Genomic DNA, 12156 nt, shown 5'->3' on the forward strand with positions numbered 1-12156 from the left:
TACACAATTAATTCTTCCTTATGATTTTGATACAAATGGCAATATATGCATGGCCACAGAGACTAAAATAATTACCTGTAGTTGAGTAGTTTTGATGCATCTGATCCCTCCTTAGGAAGACAAAGAATGCGAACATAGATACGTGCGAGTGTGTGCTCTTTCACACCATATGGGCCACGGGCACGATCCAAACTGGGCAACATGAGCCTTAGCACAGGGAAGTAACTGTCTGTCTGTAAGCATAAAGAATTGAGAATAGTTTTATCACTCCAATGAAAATTTACATGATACCGGACCACCTTGATTGTAGTTCCATGTGGTAAATGGCATGAAATATTAACCAGCTGAGGAAATCTACATTCATAAATGGAGATATAGAATGGCATGAGGATAAGATGATTATGTGCAAATGGTATCTTTACAATTAACCATTAAGTATAACAAGGAAGACCTTGTAAACTGACCTTTGGCATCAAAGCACCCACAAACAAGACAATTTGAAAAAGACCTCTGCATCTTATTTTCATATAATTGGAAAAGGCTTATGACACTACCATTAAATTAGTTTTCATTAGGTACAAAAAAAGCCAGAGTGGACTAATTCTATATTAGAACAGTAAGATCTCTTTATTAGGGTAGTATGGTAATATTGGCCAAGAAGCTTCCAGAGAATTTTTAGAAATAATGAGACGAATTATTCTGCAAAATTTCTACAGAACATCTACTCCAAGAACTTGAAATTCATTAGCGTGAGAGTGATACAGAAAATTATGAGACACATCAAAGATAAGATATATTAAAGTTTTCAGCAAATAAATACGAACTACCAATCAATGCCTCCTAAACAAAATCTGTGATTTTGGCAACAGACTTTGCAACTTTGGATTTATGGGAGACTTCTCTCAGACAGGGAGAAATTTGCGAATTTTCAGAGACTTGCCATGTAACCCTGGGCTAATGCCCAATGTTTCATGACCACACTTACAGAATGATTGCCAAGAGCTTTAATGAATAAATTGAGTCTCGCCATCTCTGTTTTCTGGAATCATCCGAACTATCAATCGGCAATTATTTGTTTCACATCAACAGTAAAACATGTCAATTTTTGATGAAATGATATTACTATCAGTGATTCTAGTGTGTTTTACCCTTATATTTTAAGTACACTTCGACATTCTCAGCATGTACTATTCCAATGCAACAATTTCAACCAGGATCCCAGACAAGGGGAATGATTTTTACACTCTGAAATTGTTACATTGTAATTCATACTAGCTAATGACTACATCAAAAGCTACTGTCGTGGCATCTCCCGCAGTTTCTTGGAATTCATCTACTATTTGTTTCTCTAATATGCACAGGTAATTTTTGATAATTCATTGAAACTTTTTTCCTCCACAAAATTTTAAATGGTATTGGAAATAAACATGAAATAAGCAGGAAATGTGTTTCATTTGAGCAAATGAAATTTCACAACTGAGCACAGAATGTTGAAGGAATTCTAATTATTAAAAATAAACATTCATGACCATATTCAATTGTTCCCAGCTCAACCTTGTGGAAATTCATTTTAATTAAATGAAGAATACAATGTATCTAGACAATGGAAAGATACATTGTTTTCTTCATTTAATTCATAACCATGCTTTTCATTATGGTTTAAAACTTCCTCTACCCTGCTTCCTCAAAATTCTCCCTTCTGTCACTGCCCTCAACATACCTATGCCCACTTTCACCACCTTTTTACGATTGCTCCTATTAACTTCCTCTCTTAAAGCACCCCATTTAAAACCTGTGTTTTTCTTCCTCTTTGTCCAACTTATTTTCTCCATTCTCTTCCACATACCCACATCCCAAACACCTCCAATCTATGCTCAACCTCTTATTGCCTCAAAGACCAGGTCACACATCCATAAAAGCACTAAGATTCATATTAAAGTCCTTACTTAACCTTTCTTCACATTTTAAATAAGAGTACCCATCATCTATCGTCTTCTTACAAATGCTTCTTTGCTAATGCTATTCTTCTCCCTAGGTATGGGAGAAATGCAATGCAATGCTTCTCCCTATGCATGTATACAATGCTGGGTTGAACGGAAGAAGGCACCATTTGGTCCCAAGTTCACCCAAATAAAGCCCTCTATCTAGCTATCTATGTCCCCATTACAAGGGCTCTATTCTTCTAAAATACTATCTCAATAAAGGAAACTGCTCCAGTTTATTCACTTCTGCTTCAATGTTAAGTTGAGCATTCCTACTTCGAGAGAATCTAATTACTTTGGTTCAAGTATGATTACTCCTCATCCCTTAACACATCTCATATTGTACCTGTAGAGCACTCAATAATTCCCACAATCCCTGCTTAGCTTTCCCATTTCTCAAACAATCTCATTATATACTTCTGTTTCCTGGTAATTAATATTCATACCATAAACTCTCAAATTGTTCCAGTAAATCACTCGTGAATAACTGCAATCCCCTGGCTGTTTTATTAACAATTGCTTCACAACCTGCAAGCCTAAATGAATTATTCATCTCACCAAGTTCTGATTCCCAGCTCAAGCTCTTCCCATACACTGCTCTCCCCTCTCTGAGGCCAAACTGATCTTCACCTAGGTAGTACTTTGCACTATTTTGTGGCCTTCTATTGAGGGCTCTTAGTACTAACTTTTTTGCATGTGAAATTATACTTAACATTCTATGGTTCACATATACAGCTGCCTTACACTTTTCTGGGGGATAGGGATTGAAACTGACTCATGGAAACTTTCTGGTCCTTCCTCATCAATCCTAAAAATAAATTCTAAGAATCCCTTCCGACCATTTTTCCTCCCAACTCTTTAATAAATCTCTGGGGATGTTATCATGTACTCCTGCCTTACTAGAATTCGTCTCCCCTAGTGCCTTTCATATCTAGCTATCCAGTATTCCTGGACCTCAGCTGTATGCTGCATTCCCTTTTTATTCCTTAGCTGGAAGGCCTAATAACGTTACCAAGAAACTCTTCCACACATCCTTTCCACAGCCCCTGAATCTCTAGTTCTATTAATACTACTATATCTCATCTCTTATGGTAGGTATAGCTTTTCCCTTGCTTCGTCCTGACAAAATTCTATTTACTTCTTACATAATTCCTCTACTTTTCCCTGTATTTGAGACTTCTCCATATACTTACACTGATTTTACCTCCATATTTCCTTGGCCCTATTAGTTTTACACCCAAGTTTATTCTTTAGCTCTACATACTTCTCTCTATTTTCAAGTTATGTTCTTCTATCCTCTTTAAGCACCCTTTCCATGTGCTTGCTTCTTAATTCTTGTATTCTCCGCCATTCTTGTTGTTTCCTTAGCTGCTCTCTCTCCATCCTATTCCAATGCTCCACTCACCTTTCCCCGGCCATTTTCATTCCCCTGTTCTCATTTAGATTTATAATTTTCTTGGAACTTCTTCCTTTCTAATCCGATTTAACAATCAAGATTCCATAATGGGACTCTCATCCCTCTACTAATCCTTGTGAATTTGTAAATTTCTTTAAATGATGAATAAATTTTGATCATAATCTGCACCTGCACCCAGGAATCTGTGTCAGTTGATGATACTGTTTATAAATCTATGTCGAACCATGATATAATCCAACTGAAACCTACCTGTTCCTCCTGGCATTTTCCATATATACCTACAGGTATGCCCGTGATGATGTTTCAACCATATGTTAGTTATTATCATACAGCTTTTTCTGAAAAATTCGACTGCTTTCTCTCCCAATCATATATAATTCCTTAACTGTTTTCTCCTACCTCTCTCCCATCCCTCTCTTTCTCCACCACTGCATCTTAAACTCCCATTACTAAGAGGTGCTTCCTCCCAGGCAAGTTCCCTTTTAATTGCAATTGTGCAAGCTGTCAATTCTTCCTCCTGTTGACTACTCATCTACATATGCACCTGGATTGCCACTAGATAGGTCAGGTCAACTTACATCTCCATCATTAGAATTCTATCACTCACCTAATCTATATTCACTACCATCCTCCTCTCTTTCCTCTGCAACCCAATAGTCACTCCAATTTGACTCACACCTCACTAACATGAATAACTCTGAAATTATCACTATAGTAATCCCAGCTGCCTCTCCACCTCACCTCAAACCAACCCAACACATTTATAACCTCTTTCTTCATTCCTCTCTTGATATTTTCTAACTTCCCTGTCCTCATCGTTGCCCTAAAATTCCATGTACCTATCCTAACCAGTCATCAATACAAATACAGTCCTCTCGTATTTTTCTCCACAGCTTTCAGTTCAGTCGTGCAAGGATTATCCGTGGTCACCTTTTCTCCCATGCTGTCAGTCCCAGGGGGCAGTCTCTCATGATTGCTACGACTCATTTTCTCCTTGACTACATCGATATTATTCATCATGGGAATGATAACCAAGGTGGTTTCCCATTGCCTTTCTCAATAGTGTTTTCACTGCGAAACCATTACTCAAATGGTGACCCCACTAGGGTTGGACATTATTGCAGCTCACTGAGGAACAGAGACTGCACGGACTACCTTTCCCCTGGCTCCTACCCTTCAACAACCTATCTGGCATGGGTGACCCTACCAGGAGCAAATATCATTGCTTCTGCCAGCACAACTCTAAGGATTGTCAGAACACAGAGCCCTTCCACCACATCAAGGTCACAGTCCATGGGAGGGCAAAATGCAATTCAAACAGTTGAATTAAGAGTGAAAAAGACAAATATTAGATGTAAATTTTACAAAACTAAAAAGGATATAAAACTTTAAAATAGATAGTGAAGACATACATAAGTAATGTCTACTCATGTGCATGTTAACTTTGTGCAATTTCTAATATTCTTTTGGACTCATTGTATATATATTACAATAATAAGCAGCATGAATATTGGATTCCTTTTATTCACCAGTTATAATATGATAAACAAGCTCGATCTTGAATCACCACGAATAAATTGGCCAATCAATTAGTACATGAACAAGATGAAAATAAGATCAAAGATGTAGAATAAAAACATGATATTTATCAAATGACAGGCAGACATCTATGAATTTTTATGGTGAACATCCAAGTATGCATGATTATTTTGAAATTTTACCATCAATCAAGAAACTAAAATTTTATTATGACTTCAAGTTCAAACAAGACCTCAATAAAAAACATTAGCAATTTATAAATGATAGTCCAAAAAACATTTACATTTGCGGAGATCAACTAAATGGTTGATAGTCACTGCTTATCTACATTGCCAAAATGCATTACAGATATTTGGAATTTTTTTATTATAGAGCACCAATAATTCTTCCCGGCTGACAACCTGAGGTATCTACTCGGCAAACATTTAGAATGAATCATTTTTAGAGGGTGAGGAAATTTCACTCTCTCCCTCTATAAACATAAAATTTACCAAGATTTGCTTTTATGCAGGTAGATATATATTTTACACACATTCGTACATATTCTTGTATGGTGACACACATGGTACTATAAAATTAAACAACTTGCCAAAACATTCTTTAACAATGCCCGCCCTACATTTCTTTTGACCCACAAAGACCTCTTGCTAAAACATTTTAAAATAACTCAAGAACCATTATAAAGCCACAATTTAATTTTGTAGACCAAAAAAATAAATAATTTACATTCAGCATAATTCACAGAGGAAACATACCGTCTGGCTATCATTCTTGTGCAATAAATGCCATTTCTCACGGAAGTCAGAAATGTAATTGCGCAGAATTGCATATCGGTTCCGCTTTACTTTACAGCTAAGAAGTTTTTCGAACAACTGGCAGAGCTCAAGGAAGGATGACTCCGATGCCACTGTTGTTCCCTTAGATGCCATAGCATGTTCTCCCGGTTCCTCCATGCCACTTTCTTCACCAAACACCACTGGGAGCAGAAAGTCCTTCATTATCAACCAAATTGTAGAAAAATATAATTCTTTACTACAATTACATGACACAGTCTGAAATAACTAATGAGAAAAGAGACTCGATCACAATACACGGCAATAGTCCAAGGATTTATTTCTAGTTTACAACACAACACAATTGATATGCACTTGATAAAACGTATTTTACACAATGTACGAGTCATATGAGTACTATGTTTCAACTTGAACTCATATTCAACTAATTATCACGGCCCACGGCATGAAATCTGATGAACAAGAAAACTACTCAATGATTACTTAAACATCTAGCAAAATTTTGATACTGATTAATCTGCAGCAGAATATGTTGAAATCAATAAATAGGTTTGTGCAAAATCATTTTAATCTCTCATGATTTCGTTATAAGTTGTACTACTTCATCAGAAATAGGACAATCATGATAAAAACACTCATAAAAGTCTGACAATACATGTTTAGATTAGATTGTGCTCTACACAACAATATGTTTTTCCAACACAGCACGGGCTAACTCCCGAGCCCCAGTTCGCTTGTAGATGAGATGAAGGTTGTAAGCTATCTCCATCCTCAGGTCAAGAGTGGGTGTTTGGGGGGTTACGTTACTAGGAATAGGAGGCGTACAGGCAAGTGCCTGCCGGTAATGGTAAATGGCAAGGGGGAAGAGGCCCAATTGGTGCATTATCCTCCCCAAGTTGTATTGAATCTCTTGCTTACAATCACAATGCCGTAGTTTTGAGTACTCAGAAAACAGAGCCACTGCCTGGACAACCAGAGAATGTTTGTTCACAGTAAATTTTTGGCAAGCCATGTGCACCAGACTGAAACTAATGAGCAACGGAACAAGAGGGCTTTTATTGCTTCGATACAATGTCGTGTACTCAAAGAGAGCATATTTGTAGGTACCAGAGATGAGACAATTGTGTGCATGAATGAGTGCCAGAGCCTCTAAACATGTGGGGCTTATGCTTGGATTTGAACGATTTGAATCCCCAACTGTTTCCGGTGCCTTTGCTGTGTCCTCCTTGTCAGAAGCATCCATTTCGTCCATTTTTTCTCCTTCATCCCTGGTCCCAAATCCATGACCTGTAGAACCCAATGAATGCGACTTGGCAAACATGCGCATGATGAAACGATTGTGACGTGCCTCAAATGAGTGCAGGACTGTGAGAGAGAACAAATCCCAAGTTCTAGGCATTCCTGGTTCGCGGAGCACCAAATCCTTTGCCAAATAATATCCATGGGTGGCATCCTGATTATAAAATGCAGCAAGCAATGCAAGTAGCCGACAGTCTTGCCTCTGGGTCACTTCTACGGGGCTATTATTTCGAGGATTAAACAAGTTTGAACCCAGAGCAGAAAATGCTAACCTTTGGAAGAGACCGGGCCACTTGAGGTAGAAACAAACTGAACACATAGTTCTCAACAACTCCCATTCATCTTGCCACGAGAACGAAGACTGGCTTGTACTGGTGCTCACTTTGTTATCTATGGCCCGTGATTCATCATATACTAACCTAGCTTTACCACTTAGGGTGAGAACGTATAAATCATCCTTGTCCTTTATGTGGGCACAATGACGAGAGAGGAACAAAATCCCTGTGTTCATGAGGTCTGAAGCTTTCATAACCCATGCTTGATCTACAACAGTATTCTCCATAGGCTGTGGAATTTTGGAAGAATTATCCCACTTCAGTTCACGTAGGAGGAGCATGCAACGTTCGTACAAGAGGACAGGATCCAAGGCATCAACTTCATCAGGGTCCTGTATTAGAGCTTCCAAAGCCTCACTCTGCCTGCCAATTTTCCGGAGTATTTCAGAGAGTGCTAGTCTTGCATCAGCATGACCAGGAGCAAGCTGCACCACAGTTTTGTAGGAATCCACTGCATCATTATACCTTCCACATTCTCTGAGACATTCTGCTTTTCTCAACCACACTGCAGCGAGGCCATAATTTTTGGTTTGCACAAGAGGGTTCAAGAGTCTTAATGCCAACTCATGACAAGATTCGGACATTAATGCCTCAGCAACATCCAGGTAAAGATCTCCAGCATCTTCTGGGTCAAGTTCAAAAAGAGGCTTCATTAGGTTCTTGACAATTTCAACAGAGTCTAGATGAATGAGGGTAACTAACATTTTCACGTGAATGTCAATTGGCAAATCCTCTGTGATTATACAGCTATGAATTTTGCTTCTCAGAGAGGTGGCATCGCGACAATTTTCCATGTCATCCTCGGTCATGTTGAATACGACACCAGTATGAGACATCAAGACATTTAAGCACCCTTGGTAATCTGATAGCTCAATTAAAAGTTCCAAAATGAGATTAATATCCTCCGGTGTAATTGCGGCTTTGGGACACCCATAAAAGCCAGCTTCGATAGCTTGTCTGGCTTTGTCAAGTTCTCCAACGCCGTGGTACATTCTAGCGAGTGTTTTGGCCAAGTCCATCGCCTTTGGGGGAATGGAGGCGTCGACTCTTCCTTCTTTCTCGTACTTCAAGAGCATGACCTCCAGCGCCCTGTGGTACCTCCACCTAGCAAGTCGTTTGTCTCCAATTGTTTCTAACAGCTGGGCGAGTTTTATGTGAAGATCAGCGTCACCCCGAGAGGCTTTCACCGCTCTCGCAAGGCAAGTTGCTGCCTGCCTCCGGTCTCCCTGTTCTAAAGACATCTCCGCTAGCCTTTGCCACTCATGGCTATCTCCTGGGGATAAGTGAGCAGCAATCAGTGCAAACTGCAATGATTTATCTTGCTCTCCAAGTTCCTCGTGCAGACCAGCCAGTGTCTGAAACGGTTCGGGTGCAGTTGGTGCCTGACGAATCACCTCCAAACACATTTTTATGGCCATTTCTCGGTCACCGCGGGCATAACGAAGATTTGCTTCACCCATTAAGCCCTGTAGAGCTGGTGGCATTCGTCGCCTCTTCCTAACACGGCTTCTTTTCCGTTTTCTCGAAGCGCCTTCTAACTCAATTTCGAAAGCAAGGGCAGAGGTATTTTCAGCGGTTGATGTGGAAGGCTCATTTCCACCTTCCTCAGCCTTGGGGGGAACTGCAATCACAAGCTGCTCTTCTACCCCTGTGATGTCAGCTGGTCCGTCTATGTCGGCATCTGTTCCTCCCATCAGTGCAGCATATTCACTGAATGTCAACTGGCCCTCTAAATACTTCTCGGTTACCTGTCTTTCCTGCTCCTTTAACTCTTGGTCGTCTGTTTCCAAAACAGCACTAGTTACATCCTCGCTTTCTGAACAGGAATCTGATTCTTGAGGCTCCATTCTAATAAATTCATCATTTCTGCACTCGATAGACACTGTTCTCGGCTGGAACAATCCTCCGTAGTTAAGCTCAAACGTTACATCTTCGTCGTTGCCTTTTATTAAAATTATTTGTTCAGAAACAGCCTCAGCTGATTCAACATCCATTGCCACCGGATTTGTATCAATTTCATGCGTGTTTTCCATTGTGAATCAGCGTATAAAACACTAGGGTAGAAAGTAAATTACCCAAACATTAATGCCTTAAGAATTTCCCATACGACTGTGCGCCAGAGATTTACCTCACTCCACCAAAACAAACATAATTCACCACGTTATTGCCTCATACCTTCGGTCAACACAACTCATTTGCACCCTGTGTTACATGAGATACGAATGGAAAATTGTGAAATTAGCCCACATGGAAAATCGTGAAATTCGCCCAAAGAAATTCCGGTGGCTGATTTGATTCCTCGTTTAGGCGTGAGATGCAATTCCATAATAGTGGTTCTGAGGGTATTATTTTCATTCTTATAGTTATTATCATCGATATTCTTGTAAAATATATTTTGGGTACCTTCTATGGTATAAACTGGATGAAAAGATTAATTATTACTCATAAATTCGACAATATTACTGATTCATCTCAGTCATAGTACCTATAAAATCGAGTACCTGCAAAATCTTCCTCCAAATAATTTAAATTTTAAATGGAATTTCATTACTCCATTTGATATCATATCGACTGCTAAAAATTTTAAAAAATCCAACAGTAGGGATATTTATGGTCTGTCTAATTCCTTAACAAAGGACATTATTGTGTTAATTGCGGAACCATTACCTATGTTAGTCAACTTATGTTTTGAGAAAGGAGATTTTCCAAGAGCTCCAAAATATTCCAAAGCAGTAATTGCCTATTAGAAAGGTGATTGAGATGATTTAGCTAACTACCGCCCCATTTCCATAGTTCCCGTGTTTTTGATGAAAATTTTGAAGCTATTATAAAAGATTAAATATGTATATTTTTTGAGTCAATTTCTTTTCCAAATCACACTATGGCTTCCGATCTGGAAAATCTACAATTTTGGCAGTAATTAGCAGTTAATTATTTCATTAATGCATTTGAAGAGGTGAGACTGTGACACTATGTGATCTTAGTAAGGCTTTCGACTGAGTTAATCATTCAATATTATTAACAAAGCTAGAATATTATGGAATTAAGGAAGTTGCACGGAAACTAATGAAGTCATATTTGGATGATCGCCACCAATTGGTTGAACTTGATGGCTGTCGATCTAAAGCTCTTAAAGTAAAAAGTGGTTTACCACGGGGCTCTGTGCTTGGCCTAATACTTTTCATCATCATGATTAATGATTTGCCCTGTCATTTGAAACATCTGTTTTAAATGCTGATGGCACTACTTTCGTGCAAAAATTTCAACATTTAGAAGATGCAAAGGTATGATCTAGCCATACCTAAAGTGGATGTTAATAATTTACATTAAAATACAAACAAAATTCAGCATATTGCGTGCAGTCTTAAATAAAAAATAACTGATGTTGAAATTGCTAAAATACTAGGAATTTATACTGATACAAAATTAACCTGGGAGACTCACATGCGTCAGACCTGTTATTAACTGAGTACATCTGTTTATATGTTAAGAAAGCTCAACTTCGTTTAACATTTACCATGCCTTCTTTCAATGTCATTTGAAATATGGTGTTGAGTTATGGGGTCAATCCCCACATGTTTAACAAATTTTGCTGCTGAAATTAAATTTAAAATACTCCGCCTTTCCACATAAACCACTTTTATTACGACCTAGGTTTCGTTATGGTATAACATCGACGCCAGAAACTGTTTCATAAATTTTGCTACTACAAAAGAGAGCTATTCGCTCTCTGACTAATATACCGCCACATGATACCTGCAAACCTTTTTTTATAAGGTATGGAATCATGACTGTATTTATTTTATATATCTTTCTGACTCTTATTCATGTGCAAGTTAATCTATAAACTTACCAATTAAGATCTAACATCCATAACTACTCCACAAGAGGTTAACCAAATCTAAATACTACTTGTTGTAGATTGTCATCAACTTACAACACATTTCATAATATGAACATACGACTGTATAACTATCTGCCTTCTCAGTTGAAATCAGACGGTATCCAGAATTTCAGGAATAGGGTACATACCTGGTTCCTTGCTCGCTCACTTTACTCATTGGATGAATTATTTTGCGACAATCTTCATCGCATTTAAGAACTTAAGTTTATATGTTAAATAATATTTATACTGACGACATTTAATATGGTTGTACCATTTTACAAAATGAATAAAGTATTATTATTATATACGTCTTTATTTTTTTCCTTGTTGTTGATTTTTTGTAATATACATCACAATTCACTAAATATATGGACTAAGTAATAATAAACACCCCCAATTCAAGCATAGCTTTAAGGGACAACATTATGATGCGCATTACTGCCCTTTGAACTTCATATTAAAAAACTATTACCGAGAATTCAACCCTTGGTTGTAAAATTCTTGGCAGAACCATCAATATCTCAGCTGATAAATTTAGTTAAAAATGAACTATTTGAATCGTTATTAGAAATACATGGAGTGATACATACACTTTTTCGCCGACCGTTGCATCGTGCTCAAATTAATGATGGGGCCAGTTATCAGCTGGTCGGCCGCATATTTCATAAAGGGAAATAATTTCGTAATGCCAGCTGATCAGCGATGATGATTAAAATCCCATTATTAGCCGCGATACCTTGTCCCAACAGTGGATTGGGAACTTGCGTCATGCATTGTCGTGAGTAACCTCGCAGATATCTTACGAATCTCACAGATCTCTCCTAATTTCCCGCGCTGCTGCCTCCAAGATGTTTATTTGACCCATCAGCATCTTTTGGCTTCTCTTTCGCGGCTGATAAAAAAG

General features: G+C 38.3%; 2 protein-coding genes across 6 annotated transcripts in view; both read right to left on the reverse strand.

Moving 5' to 3' along the window:
• The window catches only part of DNAlig4 (DNA ligase 4), a 35278-nt gene extending 23129 nt beyond the window's left edge, over window positions 1–12149 (reverse strand). Inside the window, exons 1-3 of one of the 5 annotated variants that reach the window (XM_071591626.1) lie at window positions 11843–12149; window positions 5694–5914; window positions 76–233 (exon numbers count right to left, since the gene is read on the reverse strand). In XM_071591626.1, coding sequence (XP_071447727.1) covers window positions 76–233; window positions 5694–5914; window positions 11843–11918 — 455 coding nt within the window. In that variant the 5' untranslated portion in view covers window positions 11919–12149. Of the gene's footprint in view, window positions 1–75; window positions 234–5693; window positions 5937–9114; window positions 9132–9541; window positions 9579–11398; window positions 11475–11842 lie in introns of those variants that run through there. The other 4 variants (XM_071591630.1, XM_071591629.1, XM_071591631.1 and 1 more) reach the window with 4 other exon arrangements.
• Window positions 6396–9513, reverse strand: LOC139693464 (general transcription factor 3C polypeptide 3). The gene has a single exon (XM_071591632.1). The coding sequence runs from the start codon at window positions 9397–9399 to the stop codon at window positions 6409–6411; it is 2991 nt and encodes a 996-aa protein (XP_071447733.1). The 5' UTR covers window positions 9400–9513; the 3' UTR covers window positions 6396–6408.
• Window positions 12150–12156: the final 7 nt, after the last annotated feature.

This window comes from Hetaerina americana, unplaced genomic scaffold (genome assembly GCF_022747635.1).
Source record: "Hetaerina americana unplaced genomic scaffold, ioHetAmer1.1.p SCAF_5, whole genome shotgun sequence".
NCBI classification, from domain to species: domain Eukaryota; kingdom Metazoa; phylum Arthropoda; class Insecta; order Odonata; family Calopterygidae; genus Hetaerina; species Hetaerina americana.